This window comes from Cynara cardunculus (genome assembly GCF_001531365.2).
Source record: "Cynara cardunculus var. scolymus isolate 2C chromosome LG 13, CcrdV1, whole genome shotgun sequence".
Classification (NCBI taxonomy): Eukaryota; Viridiplantae; Streptophyta; class Magnoliopsida; order Asterales; family Asteraceae; genus Cynara; species Cynara cardunculus.
This window is the reverse complement of record NC_037540.1, coordinates 39,047,171-39,068,296: the sequence shown is the minus strand read 5'-3', so window position 1 is coordinate 39,068,296 and position 21,126 is coordinate 39,047,171. Positions and strand designations below refer to the sequence as shown.

General features: G+C 38.0%; 2 protein-coding genes across 2 annotated transcripts in view; one reads left to right on the top strand and one right to left on the bottom strand.

The window, feature by feature from the left end:
* Positions 1–430: 430 nt before the first annotated feature.
* On the top strand, positions 431–18,591 carry LOC112524492 (traB domain-containing protein-like). Its single transcript, XM_025134335.1, has 10 exons — positions 431–824; positions 949–1,070; positions 4,691–4,738; positions 4,871–4,930; positions 5,592–5,675; positions 5,871–5,975; positions 9,852–9,965; positions 10,093–10,193; positions 17,127–17,238; positions 18,180–18,591. The coding sequence occupies exons 1-10, from the start codon at positions 431–433 to the stop codon at positions 18,306–18,308; spliced, it is 1,269 nt and encodes a 422-aa protein (XP_024990103.1). The 3' UTR covers positions 18,309–18,591.
* A 1,070-nt stretch (positions 18,592–19,661) lies between these two features.
* The window catches only part of LOC112525757, a 5,454-nt gene continuing 3,989 nt past the window's right edge, over positions 19,662–21,126 (bottom strand). Inside the window, exon 4 of the transcript XR_003070442.1 lies at positions 19,662–20,317. The gene's annotated coding sequence lies outside the window, so the exon portion shown is untranslated. The remainder of the gene's footprint in view (positions 20,318–21,126) is intronic.

Below are 21,126 nucleotides of genomic sequence, written 5' to 3'. Positions count from 1 at the left end.
AATTAAAAGGAACTGAATGAAAAAGATCAGTTAACCAATTTAAAGCACTAGTCGGGAGCCAGTGAGATTTGAAGAAGCTACAATCACGTGTAAAATCACATATGATTCAAGCGGCTTTTGAGGTCTTGGCCAAGTCGTCCGCTTAACCCTTGCATTAAACGTGTTCAATAACCACATATGATTTTAGTGTAAAAATCATATGTGATTTGGCTGTTTTATGTATTTTTATTTTGGCAATGTTCTCGGTTGACCCTTCTATCAAAAAATTGACCTTTTATAAAAATAGGCCTAAATATGTAAACACGCCATTCTATAAGGACTATTTATGTCAATTGATCATTTTACAAGTAGCTTTTATGTAAAGCTGCCTTTCTGGGAAGGGTTTACATGTATAAATCCTAGCGAATACAATCCTCCAAAAACACCTCATATGAATGGGCTAACTCAGTCACGCGCCCTGGTCAACTCGGTCGAGTTACAACCATTGAAGCTCCGCCGTTACAACAAACGCTCGTCTTCATCACCAGTCGGATTATTGTTCAGGAAAAACTCCGGTGGAGCATCCACAAAAACACGCACTTTCGCACCAGAGCCCACACTACGGCAATTCTCTGTACCTCCAAAACTCCACCGACGATCCACCACCACTCTCCGCCACCGTTGTTTGACGGCGATGGATTCGGATTCGCTTCCGCACGCTCCAGAACTCGAGGCAACAACAACAATAAACACTCCCGATAACCAAGCCAGTTCTTCGAGTTTGGATGATCAGAGTGTTGTTGCAAACGAAGAAAGTCGCGATGCCAATGACAATGAAGTTGAAGGTGCGAGTTTATTGAATTATTTTGTGTTGATATTGCATCATAGACATAGTTTAGGTGATTTATATAGAAAGTCATAGTTTATTGTTTTTACTGAGGGAAAAATGAAATTGAACCAATTTTGAAGGTGAGCAAAAGAAAGTGCTTCCGGAAGAGCTATCACGGAGTGTTCTGGCGCTTTCTTGTGAATCCTCGGCAGAGGGAGGAAATTGCGACGTTTATTTGGTTGGAACGGCGCATGTTTCTATGGTAATTCATTTTGTTGTATGTTAACTCGGTCAATTTATCGCTTTATTAATTTGTTCAGTTAGATGGAATTGTATCAAATATACAATCTTCAATCAGTTTGCTTTCTAATCTTCATATTTTGTTATTGTTATCTGAGTTGTTTTTCTGGCTTTCTTGTTTCTTTAGCTTCCAATAAAGCTCAAGAAGGTTGAAATTGTTATTACTTGTTGCTTAGTTGAGAAGCAAAATAAAAAAGGTGAATCTCAGATCACAATGAATTACTTTAGTGTAGAGAACATTGCTTAATATGCACTTCATGCTCCAACAATTTGCTGTTTGAAATCTAAGTAGTAGGAAAGTGATGATTGAGTTGAGAGAAAGGTTCTGTTGTGTCACAGGGAAAATGACTAGGTCTTATGCAACAGTTTTTGATTATCACATAATCTCCGACTTTTGAGAAGTTACAACAGAGAGATAGGCGACCTCAGGTTGTGGGACCCTCTGTTTAGCCCTGTTTCTTCACTTTGCTGCTGTAGACAAGGAACACAAATGCACACTTAATGGCAACCTTTTTGGGGTCGAATTCATCACAAAATGCAAGGTGTTTGGACAATAAATGTGCTACTTTAGGTGCTCATCATTGATTCATGGCAACCATGCTGCTCATTGTTGTTTCTGCATTAATTACAAATATAGATTGTATGAATCATGCATGTACTTCTTGTAAATGAACTTCTCTTACATGAGAAATCCCAGGCACTTTTTGTTATGTAATTATCATTTGTGAAACAATGCGGATTCTAGCATAATTGATTTGTGCATAAAGCCCATAATGTGGTGTAACTAGATCTTAATTCACTACAAAATAGAGAGTGTTAATTATTTTTGTGTTTTCTATATGTATGCACTTACAATGTACCATGATTGCATCAATAGTCTAGGCCTGTGCCATGCATATGTTGTGGCTGGTGGCAATTATTATTGGTGTGCTAAAGGGAAAGGCAAGAGCCACATGCATTGTGGCTTTTTTATTATATTTTATTTTGCTTGAAATTTTTGTGGGTCATCAAGCTAGTGTAATAATACGTAAAAATCCCTCCAGACTTGGGTTTTTTGGGCTCAACCCTCCAATAACTGGCTAAAATGGGACTAGTTACCTGCTTGCCCTTTTATCTCCAATGACTCTAGTTCTCTGCTTTTCCTATCTTTTACTGATCCATCTTTTGTATTACATTTTTTCTTTGTGCTTCTCATTCCCTCCCTTGGTTGGTTTCTTTTACATTTTCCCATAAATTCTAGTTGATTTGTTCTTTTTTCTTTCTTCATTTTGAACACTGGAGTAGAAAGTGCTTTTACCTTTTCTAGTACTAAATTTCTTACTATCTTTTTTCGTTATATCATAGTTTCACAATTAACTGAATTAAGTAAATATTATGTATCTGTTCTTAATTTTGTCTTTCGTTACAAACAAGCAAACACTAATTAATGAAAGCTGGCTTGTAAGTGACCATCACACAAGTCCTGTTAGAAAGATCTGTATTGTTGTTTTACGATGAACCAACGACTATTTATCATCTAATTTTATTATGGCACACTAAAATAAACATTGTATGAGTAAATCTGAATCACTCTCGTTTATTTTGTTTTTTTTTTTCATATCTTTTCGGTTTTGGTAAGTGACACATGATTAGCCTTCATTATTTTTGGATTGCGCCATGTGCTATGACTGCCGATAATTATTACCATATGGACCAAACGAGCCCAATATATCCCACCTGGAGGTGGGGTATGGGGGTTGGGATGTATGCAAACTTGACTTCTACCCTTGCATTAGAGCGGTTGTTTCCGTGAAGACCCTGTTACACATATAGATAGTAGGGATAATAGGGGGCTGGTCAATTGGTCGATTGTGGGGGCTGGTCAATTAGTCAAGTAAGTTGGTTATTAGAAGTATAAATAGAAGGGGGTAGAAGTTTTTAGGCATCAGTTTTATATTGAGGGAAACCTTTCTGGAGAGATCCGGCTCTCTCGAAAAGATGGAAATCATTTTGTAAACATTTGATTGTTGAATAAAGATGAACAATTTGCATCAAATGGTATCAGAGCAGTCGATTCTGGAATTGACCAGGAGCATGCTTGTCATGGCGCAAAAGATGATGGAGGATATTACTTCGATGAAGTCTTCCATGGATGTGGTTCAAGAAGATTGGAAAATCATAAAGGAATCGATTCAAGAAGACTTGAATTATGTCCAAGAACATTCAATTGATCGAGATCGCAAACTTACGGTCTTGGCAGAAATAAGAAAAAGACAACAAGATGAGAGAGAGAAGGAAGGAGAAAGATCGAATTTGAAGCCATAATCAGATTTAATTTCGAATCGAGGTTTGATCTGGAATCCAAAATCCAAGCAAACAACTCCACTCAATTGGCCCATGAAGAAGAAGAACAAGAAGAGAGACGCGAGGAAGGAAAATAAGGAATCCAAGCCTATTCCATCAAGCCCGTCAAAATATGAAACCCTAAACCCTAAACCCATCCCAGCACTTCATTTTCAAGATCCCAATATTCTGCTATGAGAACAAGGGGAAGGCAAAGACAAAATCAACGGTGAGGAATAAATCGACAACAAAGAAGGCTCCGGCAGAGAAGAAACGAAGAACACGCAAGAGGCTATTCCAGGTTGTATTGACAATCGACAAAGAAAAGAAGAACAAGATTTTGGTAGAGAGTACAAGTAATTGCATCATGGGAAGATTTTGGTTGGGCAACAACCATGTCTTACCACTGCCACTGATGTTGTTTTTGCCGTTACCACCATCGTCCCAGCCACCTCTGTCACCAGTCTTCCATGGTTCTTCATCTGCGTATGTTTTTTGGAACAACCGTATGTACGTTCAAAGAAAAACCAGGGGTTTATTCATTCTATTGGACTTCTAAGGCTAGGGTGAATCCCAACATTTATATCCTTCTCTTAATCCCAAAAACTGACTTTAACTAATTCTCAAACCCTAAGGATTTCAAGAATACACCGAAGTACGAATTTCTGGAACAAATACAAAGCCAAGAAGTCTAAAACTCCAGAATTATTTTTTTCTTTCCACCTTAAGGACAAGGTGGATGTTTGTTGGGCGAGTATTGTTACACATATAGATAGTAAGGATAATAGAGGGCTGGTCAATTAGTCAATTGTGGGGGCTGGTCAATTAGTCAAGTAAGTTGGTTATTAGAAGTATAAATAGAAGGGGGTAGAAGTGATTAGGCATCAGTTTTGTATTGTGTAATTGGAGGAAAACCTCTCTGGAGAGGTCCGGCTCTCTCGAAAAGCTGGAAATCAATTTGTAAACATTTGATTGTTGAATAAAGATGAACAGTTTGCATCAGGCCCCTAGCTTGTGCAAAGTGTGAAAAAAGAGAGAAAACAGGGAGAAAAAGAAGTAAAAAGGGAAATAGAAAATAGGAACACTTGAGAAAGCAAAACTTGAAAACAGAACAGATACCATGAGTAGCATATTGCAATTTTCGATCGAAAGTAATTAGCTATAATCAGTTCACATATGTTAACTTTAATGAACATTTATATAACATAAAGCAAGCACATTTGAAATTTTGATTATATATCATGATCATCTTTTCTGTAGGAGTCCTGCCAAGAAGTCGAAGCTGTAATCAGTTTCTTAAAACCACAGGTGCTTCTCTTTATAACTCATAATACTTGATTGATGGATGCATCTTTTAGCAGGTTAGCTGCCTGCTATCTTTTGTTTATAGTCATGGATTTTCCTTGGTAATTTTATGATTTCACTGGTAACTGAATGCAGGTTGTTTTTCTGGAGTTGTGCTCAAATCGTGTGGCTGTACTCACTCCTCAGAATCTGAAGGTCCTTGAGTGTATATATTATCTACTATTTTCCTTGTTCCTTTTTGTTGGAAACACAACATAGCAATTTTTCAGAATCTACTTTGGGTATCAGAAGCATTACCCTGAAAACAGTGAACTTATGGAACAATCTAAAAAAGGGTAGACACGACCCTCTGGAGTGCCCCCACTGCACTGGTCCCACGGCCATCATGGGGCATTAAAGTGGTGGTGGTGCCTGGGTTTGAACCCGGGACCTTCTTTCTGGATGCTCACTATCCAATCACTGAGGCAACACGGAAGGACTGGAAAAATCTATCATGCACTCCAATCGGCACATTTAATTCCTCTTTCTCTACTAAAGACTTTGGAAAGGAGGCAGAACAGGAAGCATGCTTTGCCTCTTTTGCAGTCAAAGTGCCTATGGCACCGGGCTACCCATATCTAGGTCATATGGTGTGGAGTTTCATATTTACTGTTCTATTTGCATATCAAGTGTGGTTTAGGAAGTTTGTAGCTGATGCTTATACTAGCTCCGTCTCATGTTCTCTGTTCATTTCTCTAATTGCATTCTAAATTTCAATGTCATGGCTCCAAATATACTTTTTGAGTACATTCTAAAAAGGACTTCATACTTACTTGTAGATTGTAGTTTGCAAATATACTGATCTTTAGGCTGGCAGGTACCTACAATGGGAGAAATGGTGGACTTGTGGAAGAAAAACCATAACATGTTTGGAATACTTTACAGCTGGTTTCTTGCTAAGGCATGATATTATTCTTTAAATTATCTCTCGAGATTTGCACCTTTTAACTATAACTTGACTGGAATAACATTATCTTCACGCAAACAATTGCTCTACTCTTTTGGGGTAGATCTTATCCCCCTTGATCCACCTCCAGGTAGGCCATATTGGGTTCGTCTGGTTTGGTTTATTTGATGCATATTTCTGTCCTTTCAGGTTGCTAGCAAGCTTGAGGTTTTCCCTGGTAGTGAGTTTCGTGTTGCATATGAGGAGGCCATGAAGTATGGTGGCAAGGTGGTTCTTGGTGATCGTCCAGTAAATGTAAGATCGTGGAATTTCATTTCCTTTTCAATCATATATTTTGCAATACTAGTACCTAACACATTCAAGATGTCCCGATAATAATATCTGTATGACCACAATGTTGGTCATCATATGTTGGTAAGATGATTGTAGATGAAGAGGGGGATGGTTGTGGGGTTACTGGTTTTCGTTTGTCAAGTCACATGTTTATTCTACTTTAGCAACCAACAAGTTAGGGGCTGTTTGGTGTGGCTTAATTGACTGTATAGGTTGTATGGCTTATTTGGTAAGCCATACATGGGTGATTGGTTGTGGCTTAATGGTCCAGATAGGAGCTTATTCGGTCAGCCAAGTAAGATGTGTTGTTACCATTCAAGATTCAACCAATGTTTTTCTTTCTTTCTTTACCCTTATGAAACCCACTGGAACTAGGAAGGCTTCATCTCTTCCAATCCTTAAATCCCCATAATCAACGATTAAGCATTTCGAATCTCGAATAACAGAACAAGATTAAAGTTATTTATAACTTCAAAATGTATTGTAAATCCACAATTTTCAATTATTTTGCTGTTTTGATTTTTGGGTTTGATTAGAAAATCAGGGTTTTTCGTTTTCTAGGAATTGTAGATATGGCTGGAAATTCAGAGGAAAGTGTAAACGAAAAGAAGAAAGAAGATGAGCACCACCGAAGTAGTGGATACCAGTGACGCCTTGGTTTTAACAGAAAGATGTGAGGGGGTTTATCAGGGCTCACTGATGGCGTCTTGGGGAAGAAGAGAAGGGGAAGGGCCACGTACTTGTACATTATATATAATATTAAAATATATTATACACTATACATATATAAAATAATATAATATATGATAACATTATTTTTTATTTAAAAAGACGCTTAAATCAATATAATTTAATCATTAAATTCAACTGTTCAATATATTTGTCAAACAATTATTTTAATCAGTGTTTAATATAGACCGGAGGGTAAAATAGTCATTTTATTCATTCAAACTGTTTATTCAACACAACAATTGGAACTTTTTTTAGTCTAATCCATTCAGACAACTAAATTTCCAGACGGCTTAATCCTTACAAAGCTTAATGAAAAGCCAACCGAACAGCCCCTTAGTCATTTTGTATCTAGGCTCCATGATTCAGAAGGAGGGTGAGGTCGAGGAAACGCACGGTCTGCATACATCCCCCCCCGGGACGAAGATCGTACCTATGCATGTGATTTCATTTCCCTTCATTAGCCATATCCTTCCTCTCGAATCTTGACTTTAATTTGTGTACCATTTCTGACCTTTAAATGCTTGTGACATACTTAAAGAAAGTGCTTATGCACTTGAGAGAATGCATTCATCATATTCTTTTTCCATCTAATGACAATCGGTATCCTTTGTTGTTGCATCTTTGAATGGCAAGGAAGATGCAACTACTCTACGTAAAGAAAGGACACATTTTTCTTCGTTATTCCCATTTCTTGTCGTTTTTTGTTTTTTTGTAACCGTTCGTGTCCCGGCCAACTTGTGTGCACCTCCCCTCTGAAGTTAACAGCCTTGCAAACCCTCCAGTGGCCCTGAGGGGTCCTGAACCAGCGACCTGTGGGAGCAAACCCAATAATTTGTTGAGCTACCCCTTGAGGTTATCGTTTTTTTTACTCTGGCAACGTGATTTCCAAAAAAGACAAATCTGTTGAATATTTTCATCTTCTGCACCTTCATTGCTCACTACCATTAAATTTTCTGGTCAAGGATTTTGCATGTGACCTTTCAATCCCTTTTATTGTATTGGAAGTACTCTGTGTTGTATTTGTATATGCTGGGTTGAGAGGAACAGAGCCCTTGATATGACTCACCAAAGGTATGACAAAGAACTGCGACTCATGCAACAATGGAAGCAACATGATTATTTCAATTTCTGGAAGTGCTTTCCACTAGTACCATCCCAAAAGAAGAAAACAAAGTGAAAGGAAACGAGTATGCAGCTTATACATTTCCATTCATGCCAAATAGGCCTACATAGTTGAGTTGGACCTTTCAAATCAGATTGACGTAGCAGAAAATGATTCTCCAGGTCAGAAAGTTCTTCTTTTGGGGGTTGGGAACCTATAGAATTCTACAACTGGGGTCTTTAGGGAAGCACACCTCTACTAGAGATGCACAGAAAAGCCCTGGCCCGATCCTGGCCGGAAAAAGCTCGAGCCTGGACCCAGGTCAGGCCAATAAGCCCAATTAAACCAAGTACTTTTTTCAACACTCGGTTAAAGCCTGGCCTGGCCTGGCCTTTTGAAGGCCTGGGGTTCTTTTTTTGCTTACTAAGGACGGGCTTGGAAGTTCCGGACCTTAAGAATTCACCATGTCTTGCATCTTTATTCTCTGGTGTTGGGAGTGTATGCAATCATGCTGTATTTCTTGTTCGAGTCTTAAGAATTCACCATGTCTTGCATAAAGCTCCTCAAATGACGCATCTGTTGGGATTAATCGAAACCATGTATGTTCTGGATGGGACTAAGGTCGGATGAGAAAACCTAGTCAATATATGGGTTAGGTTAATAAAAAAATTTCTTTGTTTTCTCTTTTCAAGTGAAAAGAGCATTAATGGGCTGCATGAAAATTTAAATCTCAGCCAGCTGAAAGAGTAAAATGTGGTTGTGACTGTGATTGTTTCAACTTCTTACTATGAATGTTTTTGTTTGTTCAAAATTTGATTCTAGCCACATGTACTGACCAAAAGACCAGTAGGTTTTGAGGTCCTTACAGGCTAATGCAAGAGTTTCAAATAATAGAAAAGTTGGAAAAGGCTTTAATTTTACAATTGTGTTTACATGAACAAATAAACCATTATTTGTATATGCTTTTTTTTTTTTTGTCTTTTTGTGATGAGTAAAATAAAATAGCAGAATAGGTGTTGCAGGGCAATAAAGCAAACATTCAGGCATAATATACTTGAGCGTGTTTGATATAAGACAAAAGGAGGGTAGGTGTAGAAAGCAGGCAGCGGAAATTAGTCTCTGTATATGGGAATGAAATGAAGAAAAATGAAAGTCAATGACAGAACCTGCGTTACCATAATGGTCCTTGGCGGAGTTCAGTGGCAGCATGGTTTAGCTTTTTGAGGGCCGACTGTAACTATCTCCAATGGAAGGTGCTGAACACTTCAAAGGTCAAAGTTCTTTTTCAGGACACTGCAGTTCTTTCCGTCCTCCCTGTTTCTTGGTACTCTTCCTCACAACACAAGTAAGGGTTAGGGTTATAAACTCACTTCAGTATTATACTAGAGAGACCCTGGGTGAGTTTCTAAATCCCGGGTATCCATTAATTCATCTTCTGGAGCTATATGTTCTACTCTTGCGGTCTTACATTTTTATTTTATTTTTCCTCATTGGACATGGCAGACTTGGACATTTCCAAGGTCAATGACCTATGATAGGAGTTTTTAAAGATGTAGGACTAGGGTAGTAGACTTAGGTGCAGGGCCTTGTAGCTAGGTGGGTATAGGAAGATGGTAGTTGGAGAGGTTGACGGTGGAACATGGGGAGGGTTAGGGAGCTGACATATAGGGTCAAGGGTTGTGTGACATTCCTTACTTTTTATATGTTACAATGTGCCTATTTCTTTTTCTTTTTTTCTGACGCTTACAATTTAGTCTTGCTTCTTCCCTTTTCGCTCACTTTTGCACAAGCCAAGGGTGTTATGGAAACAGCCGCTCTATCCTTTGGGGTAGAGGACAGGTATGCATACATCCCACCGAGATGCTACTTTCGTGTGGGATATAGTGGGTTGGTTTTGATTTTGGTTTAGACCTATGATTTTTAGTTCCAAGTGTCAACCTATGCAATTGGTCGAAATTCAACATTTTTGCTACTTTGTTCATGTTTGTGTGACAATTGTACAGATAACATTACGAAGGACATGGTCAAGAATGCCACTATGGCATAAGACAAAGTTGATGTATTCCTTGATGTTCCAGTCAATATTTTTACCAAGCTCCACACGTCTTAACGAAATGGTATGTGCTGCATTCTCATATCAGCACCATCTTTTCCCACAATGAATGTTCTAGAAACTGAACAAATTTGAAGATCTTGGAGATTGTTGTCAGACTTGGTATTTTATATGTGTATTTCTTGTTACAGTTGAAGGAATTGGACAACGTGGACATGTTGACGCTTGTTATTCAAGAGATGAGCAAGGAGTACCCTACTCTAATGGAAACCCTTGTACATGAACGAGACCAGTTAGTATCTTCTTTGCTGTGCATATTATATTTTATTTGATGTCAAGTTATCATTTCTTTTGCAATAGGATGTTTTCGTTTATCTTTCTATTTCCCTGTTATGGTATTAGTTAGATCTCATCTTCTATGAAAAAAAGTTTAGCTCTAACAAAATAAACATATGGTGGTTGGCAAACACAGCAAAAATGTCTTGAGATTATAACCACTTGTTTGGTAAAGCAACAAAACACAACAGGTCCCATAACCCATTATCAACATCATGCATATCACCACAATAGCAGCCCAGTAAGGAGGGTGGAAAGTATGAGGGGGTGAGGAGGGGAATGCGGTGAGGACTTGGGTTGAGCAACTGTGGATACCTGGGAATTTTTTAGGACATGACCTTTGATAGGACTGCTTGGAGACACATGAATAAGATAGTAGACTAGGGGGCATGTAGCTAGCTTAGATGGGAGGAACGAGGAAGGGAGGTGGTGAGATAGATGGGGGTAGGGCTAGGGCGCTGGTAGGTTGGTTACCATCAGAGTTCTAAGATAGGTTGGGGGTTGTGTGGTTTTCTTAGCTATTTTTACGTTTGCCTGCATCCTGTGTTTGTGATGTTGTTTGCTTCTACCTAGTATGGCTTCTTCCTTTCTGGGCATACCTTCCTTTTCTAGCACCCTGCTCTCTTTTTTATCTTTATTTTCTCATATGCTTTGCACAAGCCGGGGTCTTCATGGAAATAGCCGCTACTCCTTGGAGTATAGATCAAGCCTGTGTACATCCTACCCTCTCTTTTTTATTTTTATGCATATCACCAGCATTAAGCATAGTGCCACCCTCACATAAAAAACCTTTCATCATTTTGAGGGTTTCTTATTTAGTAATTTTTTGTGATTAGCTTTTTTAAAGAAAATTTCTTCTCCTTCGAAAGTTTGTGAATATTTTTTCCTTCTGGATGGTCCAAACCTGTGATATGTATAAAATATGGTTGGTGGGGTTTGACCAACTGCTTTAACATGTCACTATATGGCAATTTTTAGAGTAAAGCTTTGATAAGTAACTCTAAATTTGTTAATTTTTTTCTGAGGACCTGGCAAATCCAACATAATCATTTACGAATGACTTGTATATGTATTAAAATTTGTATAGTATTCAAAATTCTATAGGGTCTTCAAAGGTTCATTTTGGGTGAAAGAAAATACAAAACTCTCACATGGAGGAAATCAAATCTCATAGAAAATAAGGTCATACGATACACTCTGAGGCGGTCTCAGAACCATTATGGAGAGGAAAATCCCCCTGGATGGTGCCTGGATTCAAATTTGAGACCTTTATGCATTCCCACCTCCTTACTATTAGGACAGATCAGCGTGAACTAATATTTATATGCGGAAAAACACACACTCAACCTTTGATGGGGCTTGAACTCTTTACCTACAGGGAGGTTGGGATCTACTGGTAGCCAGGGTACCACTTGGCCAATGACCCTTTGGTCTCACAGAAGGGAATATCATATCTTTAACAATGGGGTGCCAGTACAACACAAAAAGAAGAAGGTTGAGAGAGCCTCTCCACCCAAAGTACATACGAGGGGTGGTTCAAAATTTGCTAGATTATGGGAGAAATAAATATTTTTGTAAAATTACATATTTGAAGTTCATCTTTGTTCGGTTAGGGGAACTTCTAGGTAACGGCCAATCTCTTGGTCTTCATCAACATGTATTGCACTTTTTCTTAATGCCTAGTTCTAGTAGTACAAAGATCTGATCTGTAAAGATGCATCTTCGGCTGGAATCAAGTCTATCACAGATAAAATGAGGGAAGATTAAGGTGGTTTGGGCACATAAGGAGGAGACAAATGACGGCTCCAGTGTGGAGGGTTGAGAGATGACAGTTGAGGGGGTTCGGAGGGGAAGGCCAAAAATTATGTGAGATGAGCAGTTGAAGATGGACATGACGTCCTTAGAGCTATCCGAGGATCTGACCTCTAATAGGAGTTCTTAAAGGTGTAGAATTAAGGTAGCAGATTTTTAGAGGGACTAGTAGCTACTGTAGATGTGAAGGGTAGAAAACACGACAAATAGGATAACTTTGTACATGTTGAATATCAAAGAATACGTAGAGAAAAAAGAAAGAGGCTGCAAATCTGCTGGTTTTATTTGAAAGCAAAGCTGTGGCTTTATATAGCCTTACAAAAAGAAAATGGAAACAAAAAATCTGCCCACTTTGCACATAATCAGCTAAGTGGGTTATTGGAAAGATAAGCCTAACTAATAAAGCTAAAAACAAGGACTCTGTTGGACCCGGTCAGCCTTAGAACCAGCATTTCACAGCAGCTCATACTCAACAGTACTTACATGGTTGGAGTGAGGGGATCTGCTTCTAGTACCTGGTTTCGTACAGTTTGGTGTTATTAGTTTTCTTTGCATTTGTTCTTTCTGTTGTTATGTTATTGTTAATTCCCTTTCTTTACTGGATGCGGCAGTTTAGGAACTCTTCTGTTTCAAAAGATAAAAAACCGAGACCCAATCTACAAATTAAGTGAGACCAATGCTGAGTAGAAACCATAGCATGATGCCTTAATGATGGCAATTTGTGCATGTTATCTCATCTTGTAGTATTGAATATAAACCGTATGGTTGTGTAATCTATACTATCTTATAAAGCATTTAGGTAAAACTCTTAAATTTCAATATTATAACATATATGGAAGTATTACAAATCACTAAGGCATTAAGAGTTATGGTTTTTCTTTAGAGTTTTTGGCTGAAAGCATGTCCCACGTAAGCGAAGCAAAAAAATCAAAACGCTAACATATTTAACTATTTATGTTCAAACATAAGTTTCAGTTTTCTTTTTTAATGAGGAATTCCCTAAATTTTTCTTCTCGATTTACAATACTCAAGGGGTAGTAGGTACTCAAATTTGGATGCTGCTTAACAGGCTGTCAAAATGAAGGCCGGTTTAGTCTGCTAAACTTAGGTTTGCTTGTGTAGGACTTGCATATTCTTCTGACCGTATATTTTATTCCACGTCGTCTAGAAAAGACAAATATTTAAGGATATCAAACGATCTCTAGAATCTCTTAGTTACCTTATACTCGGTGTCCATATTTCTATTTTAGTTTGTCCCAAAACAAATGTCCACTTTAAAGATAAGTGCCTACTTTCCAATTTTACCCTTAATTATGAGATCGAAAATTCATTACTCCCTCTATTGTTAATGGTAAAATCAAGGTTTTAAAAAGCGGAATCGGGACCCGAGGCATTTTCCTTCCACGCACTGAGGCGCATCCTCGAGGCATAAAACAAATAAGATTCATAAATATTAATAGTAAGCAGAACATAATTCCATACCAAACTTTAAATGTCATAGATTCATAAAATACCAGTTATAAGTCTAAAAACATATCAATCTACAATAGTTCCCCATAGCATGATCAAGTTGTATAGCTCCACAACCGTATCCATTATCACCATCACTTTCATCTTCCAAATCCACATAAAACAGAAAAATAATACAGAAAACTGAGAATAATATAGAATACAGAAAACAGAAAATATACAAAAATACATGCATAACACATTATACTTATAGAAAATACAGTATACATGATATAGAACATATATACTTGACTGAAGTATATATAATATAATATAACATAACTATAATATAATATAATACATCATACATAAACTAAAAATATGGACGCAAACAAGAAATAACTTACTTTTTGGGTTGGCCTTTGAGATGAATATCTTCTTGAGAGAGGAAAAAGTAAGAAATGGAGAAGAAAAAATGGTGTTTGGAGAGGTATTTTCGGTGGAGAAGAAAGGAGGAGAAGAAAGTAGGAGGGGAAGACAAAAGTAGTATTAGGAAATGGAAAGGTAACATTTGTTTTGATTGATAAGATAAAAGAACATCCTATAAAAGGTTTCTTTGTACTTTTACATTATAAAAGTACAATTGAGTGTTTTGACTTTATTTAAAAAAAACACAAGTAATTTCAGGCACTATTTTCAACGAATCAAGGCAGCAGTAAACTGAGGCGTGCGCCTCAGAAACACCTCATGCTTCAACGCCTCAAGGCACCGCCTCACCAATTGAGGCTTAAGCCTCTTCCAGGGACCATGAGGCGCCGCCTCATGAGCGGTGTTGGACTGCCTCTCCTTGAGGCGTACGCCTCAAACGATTTTGAAAACCATGAGTAAAGTTGCCATTTTGATGATTAAGAAGTGTAATTATTACAGATTTCTAAAACTGTGTGTTTTTTTCATCGTGGACATTTTTTTGGGATGTAAGGAGAGGGATCTCCAACGATATACGTAATCTTTTATATACTTTAAGGTGAAGAAAGAGATAAGACTGAAATAACCCAAAATTTTCAATTGGAACACAAGATTTAGTTTTGGAACTCATGATCTTGACTACATGCTAAGCAATCAATTGCAGTTAGCCAAACAAATCCAGTATATCCCAGTTGGAGGTAGGATCTAGGTGGGGTAGGATGTATGCAGACCATACCTCTGTTTCAAAAGACGGATAAGCGGTTTCCGATTAGGGTCCGTTTGGTTTGCGTAACTGTTTTGAGGGATTTGGATTTCATGGAAGGATTTGGAATGGGGAGGATTTCAAATCCTTTTGTGTGTTCGGTTTGTAGGATTTGGAATGTGATTTATTTTTATTTGTAAATATTTGTTTTTATCGGTAAATTACCTTTTTGTAATTAATTTTTCCAAGACTATATATTTTAATTACCAAATCCATTAGGAGGAAGGAAAGAAGCAATTGAACTTTTATGAAATAATTTGGATTTGAAATACCAACCCTTTCCTAAGGATTTCCAAATCCATCAGCTATGGGATTTCAAAGAAATCCATTCCGAGCAATCTTGCAAACCAAACACAGGATTGAAATAGATATGAATTCCAAATCCCCCCAAATCCTTTCCATTCCTACAAACCAAACGAACCCTTTTAGGGGGTGTTTGATTCATAGAATGGAATTTGATGCAATTGGAATTCATCAAAGGAATTTGACTTTGAAGGATTTGGAATGGAATGTGATGGAATTTGACCACGCGTTTGGTTGGTAGGAATTGGAATGAAATCTCTCAATAGAATTAGAACAATTGTCTTTTGTTTGAACTATCCCACCCATCGCCCGGTCCACACCCTACCAACCACCATGTCACTATTGTCGTTCGTCGTCATAGCTATCACCCCGCCCCACCCCTACCAAACCTTGCCCCCACAACCCCCACCACTCCCGCCCCACCCTGCTCCATAGGTGGGGGGTTGTTGGGGGCAGGCAGGGTGGGGAGAGGCGGTGGGGGTGGGGCCAAAGTGGGGCAGGGTGGTAGCTGTGACGACTACAGTGGTAGGATGGTGGTTAGTGGTGGGTTGGAGTAGGGTAAGGTGGGGTGGGTAGGAGTAGGTGGCGGGGTGGTAGCTGTGACGATGATAGTGGTTGGGCCTGGGTGTGGGTGGGTATGACCACAACAATAGTGGCATGCTGTTTAGTGGTGGGTTGGGGTTGGGGTAGGGTGGGGTGCGGGTGAGTGGCGGTTGTGAAGGCGACAACAGTGGTGTGGGGGTGGGGTTTAGGTTCGGGGCTGGCTGAGCGGGGCGGTGGGGATGGGTGGCAGTTGTGATGACGACAATGGTGGGATGGTGGTCGGGTGGGTGGGTATGACGACGACAATAGTGACATGGTGGTTAGTAGTTGGTTGGGGTAGGGTGGGGTGGGGTGGGAGTAAGTAGCAGTTGTGACAGCGACAATAATGGTGTGGTGGTCTATGCTGTTATATCGGTCAGAATACAAAATATCGGTCAGGACCGAAATTCGATATATCGGTTATATCGGCGATATATCGGTGATATATCGGTCCAAAATAGCAGTTAACATAATATTTCTTAGAATTATATATATAATATGCATTAATTAGAGTTTAGAAATATAGTTTCAAAATTAAAACATCACATCATCTAAAATGTTCAAAAACGAGCTAATCGCAAGCAATAGGTTCGACATCCGAGAAAAGAAGCCAAACCGTGACTCCGTGAGAAGTCTGAAGTTGTGAGAAGTCTGAAGTCGTGATTCGTGAAGTGAACTAGGTGTCTGTGATGTGTGAAGTCGTAACTCGTAAAGATGAAAAGAAAGGACGAATACCGTTGGAAGGCAGACTATTAATTTCAGACCTAATAATATATGTTACCAAGCCCAAAAAACTAATTGAACCCTAAAAATCGTTATATCGGTCCGATATATACATCAAAATATCGCTAAATATCGGGAAAAAATCGGAAAATATCGCCGATAATATCGGGGACGATATTTTGACCGATATTTATGCAGCGATATTTTGCCTAGGTCCGATATATTATCAGCATAGGTGGTGGTGGGGGTTAGGTTAGGGGCGTGACAGTAGGTAGTAGTATGGTCATAGTAGGGACGTGTAGTGAGTGACCGGGGATGGGTGGGTGGGATGATAACAGTAGTGGCATGGTGGTTAGTGGTGAGGTGAGGTGGGGTGGGGTGGGGGCGACAGTAGCGTTGTGGTGGTAGTGGGGGGTTAGAGGTGGGGCATGAGGAACAATAGTAGCATGGTTGTGGTGGGTGGCGATAGAATTCAAATCCTTCCATTATGCCAAAGAATGATTAATTCATTAATTTGTGGAATTCAATGGAATTTGAAGGATTCCATCCATTTCAAGAAATGAACCAAAGGAAGGAATTGAAATTTGGTCAAAGGAATTTGTCATTCCAATTCCATCAAATTTACCGTACAGGTCATGCTTTATATGATTTTTCTATCTGTGTTATTTAACACAATATAACCAAAAAAGTTTGAACTCGGATCACCTTTCCATCTTGTGGTGTATATATATATACACTTCTTCTGAAAAAGGTATGCTGATACTGAATTTTGTATATTGGTTTGCATTTTAGGTACATGTCATCCAGCTTGCTGAAAGTAGCCCGTGAGCACAGCTCCGTGGTTGCAGTTGTCGGAAAGGGGCACCTTCAGGGAATAAAGAAGTACTGGGAGCAGCCTGTTGAGGTTAGTCATCTCTCTATGGAGCACCTTAAAAGTCACTCCCTTTCCCACAAAAATTGCAAATATTTCATTTTAATGTCCCGTTAAAACTTCAATATTTTTTGCTAACTTTTGAAACTAATATTTACTTATTTTCCCGTTCTCATCAAACCAGAAGTATCCAATATATTCCATACGGAATTAGGGTTTGGGGTTAGTATGTATGCAGACCTCTCCTCTACCCAACGGGTCTGATAAAAGGTTTTTGGAAATGAAAAAGTTAACGAAGATTTTGAACAGTTATTAAAAAGCATAGCTTAATAAAGATTGGCGGACCTAGGATTTTTGCCGATGGGATGCACCTTTAAGGTGGATCAAAGGCCCGCAAAGCCACCCGAGGTATTTTTAGCCGAATTCCATCCCGTTTCAAGGGATTTTTAAAGTTTTTTGGTTGATTTCGAGGGACTTCTTCAGTTTTTGGTCGATTTCAAGGTACTTTTTTTTTTGGTTTTTTGATTGAATTTTCTTTTATTTTCTAATATCCTGGAGCACCCCTCAAAGTTTAGTGGATGCACCTTTTGTGCGTAAAAAAAAAAAATCCTACTTGCGAAAATAAGTTGAGCATGGGAGTCCACTCAGACATACATAGGCGCTGCCTAGGAAGCTGCTTGCAAGTTGCAGCTCTATAACCCTCCATACCTCCTCTCCCCTCCCCCAAAAAAACCCAATCAGACAAACCTAGTAAACCCTACCGGAGGTAGGATCTAGGAGGGGACGGGTAAACTATACGCAGACCTACCGTTGTCTTCCCAACCAATATTTGTCCATTATGATCGTTACAAAGAAATAATCCGTAGCCTGCTGCTAAGCAGCATCGAAAATAAACAGTACAAATAAATTTTGTAATAACAAGTTAGATGCAATTATTGTGATAAAATGTGAAGTGTTGGAATTTGGAGATGCAGGTTAAAGAGCTTCTGGAGTTACCTTCAACCAAACCCTCTGTTTCGGTTTCAAAGGTTTTGTCAACCGTCGGAGTAGCGGTTGCGGGTGTTGCCATTGTTTCCGGTATCTATCTTTCAACCCGGAAATAGTTCCATTACCCTTTGTTTCTTAAACTATGTTAAATGGCTTTTGGACTTCTTTTCTACTTCTTTGCGGTGCTCGAAACTGGTGTTTTGCAACGACAAATAGGGAAAACAAACACACACACATTAACCGGATACAATCGTTTTACTTTTACATTTTTGTTTTATAGTAAGTTTGGCTGCTTGTCATTTGGATACTATTCATAAAAACATTAAACTTGTTTTTAGAGGCCTTAAAAACTCCAAATTTTGTGTTTTGTTTTGTGTTCAGTCAAACTTAACACAGATTCCCCGAAGATTTAGGCCTAATTTTTCTGTTCTAATAGATTCTTTAAAAGGAAGAAAGTAGGAGAAATAGAAATGGTTGGTCTTTTTAATCATCCATGCCAACAAGAATCCTTGAATATTTTAGTATTATATATATAGAGTTTGTTTCAAATACAACCTATGGCATTTGTACAACCAATGCAACCCAATAAATTAAGATATTTATGGAAATAATGAGAGTTCATTTATTATGATTTGAATATTTATGATATTTGTACAACCAATGCAACCCGCTATGCGAGCCGACTAATCCTACGGCGACCACCTACCTTGTGGGTAGCCCGGAGTTACCGCATTTGAACCTTCGTGGCTACAAGGGGATTTTTGTTCCTCCTTAGATTTGAACCTGAGGCTTCCAGGCACTTTTGACCATTGGAGCCCAAGCTCAAACCAATCAGGCATCACTTTGTGGTTTTAATTTAATGTTTTAATATTTGATTCTAAGCAGGTTTGTTACATTTGTTCATGCAACAATTTTTGACATGGATTTACATTGCAGCAATTTTTATTTGTGGACAAAAAAGGGATTGTATTCTATTGAACCACACCAAGAGGATAGAGATGATTGATCAAAATAGCCAATTTCATCAACCAAATTCACTCTTTAGCCATCTTTCCGAGTTCTTTCTAAAATAGCCAAAGTTTACATAGAAATTCGAATCCTTACGTAGAGTTTTGATTTCTGAAAAAAGAAAATAAAGGAAGAAACGCAAAATTTTGAATCATTGCGGTAGGAATTGGAATTTTTACACAAAAAGTCAAGCTTACGCATAAAATGGTTTCTGCGTAAGGTTTGTTTTTTGTTTTTTTGGTCGAAATCAATCTGTTCGCATGATTATGCATAAACTATGCCTATTTGAAGAAGTGGCCTTCCGGCTAAAAAGTGAAATCGACTTTTATGGATTAGCTATTTTTATCGATTTAAAGACTAGTCGTATGCAACAGGGTTATCAACTTATCATAGATGAACAATACGACCCGTCAGATTTGGGTTTTTAGTCCCATTGGGTTTGAACTACCATTCTCAAGAAACTGGGCCAACCTCTCTTTGTCATAATCATCCAATAAGATAAGTGACATCGGATAATGATAAACATTAAGTAAACAACTCTTAAAACAAAAGTCCGAACAATATTTAAATATTAAAATGAAATTTTGGATCACTTGACCCAAAAATTTATATATTATAACATTTCATGCAAATACAACCCTTGAGCAATGTATATATTATAACAACAGTTCATTACAAATACAACCATTGTGGTTGACTCTACTTTTGTATTTGACCTCAATTTTTGTCAAATTAGCTATACTTATAATCCGTCCCAAAATAAATGTCCATGGATAGTTTTAAAAACTTTTAGTTATATTACTTTTTTATTAAATAAATGATAATTATACCTTTAATAATAAGGAGAAGTAAATGAATTCTCCACATCTCGTTATTAAATGTAGAATTGGAAAGTGAACACTTGCTTTTGAAAACCGACACTTATTTTTTAGACAAATAAAAATAAAAATATGGACACTTATTTGGAACGGATAAATTTGTATTTTTGATAACAAACTGTTGACCTTGACGGGTCGCTTTCAATCATGTAATATCTGCTTGTGTCGTTAAAATCCGTCATATGAAGGCTCAAGCCATACACCGGTTTGATTCCAAGGAGCAGCGTGTCGTTGTGATCCTAAAACAAAATGATAGGGTGAATTTTGATCTTATCGAGGGGGCATTTTAGACATTTTACTCATATTAAAACATATCAGAGGAAAACAAATCTGAGGTCCCAAAATTTCTTCCCACCAATCAAGTGAGGGCACATTGTCATTTTATTTAGTTCACGTTTATCCTCTTGAAATGATATGTATTCACCTGATTGGTGAACAAGAAAGAGATAGAATTTTGGGACAATATATTTTCTTCCAGATCAGGAGACGCTATAGGTATTTTTAATACCCGTACTAAAAAAATTATTCCACAGTATCTCCTATAGACTCTACCGTTACTTCAGGACGACGGGGAAGGAGTTTTTAGTTCGTTTTCAGTCATGTACTCTCCTTCAAACTTCGTTCAATGAGGGACAACATAAGTCAAGGGTATTTAAGGAGACAACATCTAATATGTTTGTGCAAAAGTGTTTCTAACCAACCACCCTCGAGCAGGCCCACACCAGTGACTTGCCCCAAAAAGGATTATGTGGAAAGACAAATCAGTTAAGGTGCGTTTGGTGTCTAGACAGACAGAACATGACATAGCATTTGTTCAACGTTTGGTAAGACAGAACTGGACAAGACAAAATAGATAAAATGACCAATTTACCCCTAATTAGTTGCTTATAACTTTTATATATTTTGATTATTTATGTAGTTCATTAAATTATAATAAAAAGTATTTTTATAACAAAATATATCATTAGAAAGTTTTCGTCAAAACAATTAAAATGACACTAAAATAAAAAATTTATATATGTTCCACTATTTATTTTATATGTTTTCT

Excerpts from the sequence above, each read along its gene's own strand:
- LOC112524492 (XM_025134335.1), top strand. The coding sequence starts at position 431 with ATGAATGGGCTAACTCAGTCACGCGCCCTGGTCAACTCGGTCGAGTTA. Across the intron at positions 825-948 it reads CAATGACAATGAAGTTGAAG|GTGAGCAAAAGAAAGTGCTT; the intron begins GTGCGAGTTTAT and ends CCAATTTTGAAG. Across the intron at positions 5,976-9,851 it reads TTGGTGATCGTCCAGTAAAT|ATAACATTACGAAGGACATG; the intron begins GTAAGATCGTGG and ends ACAATTGTACAG.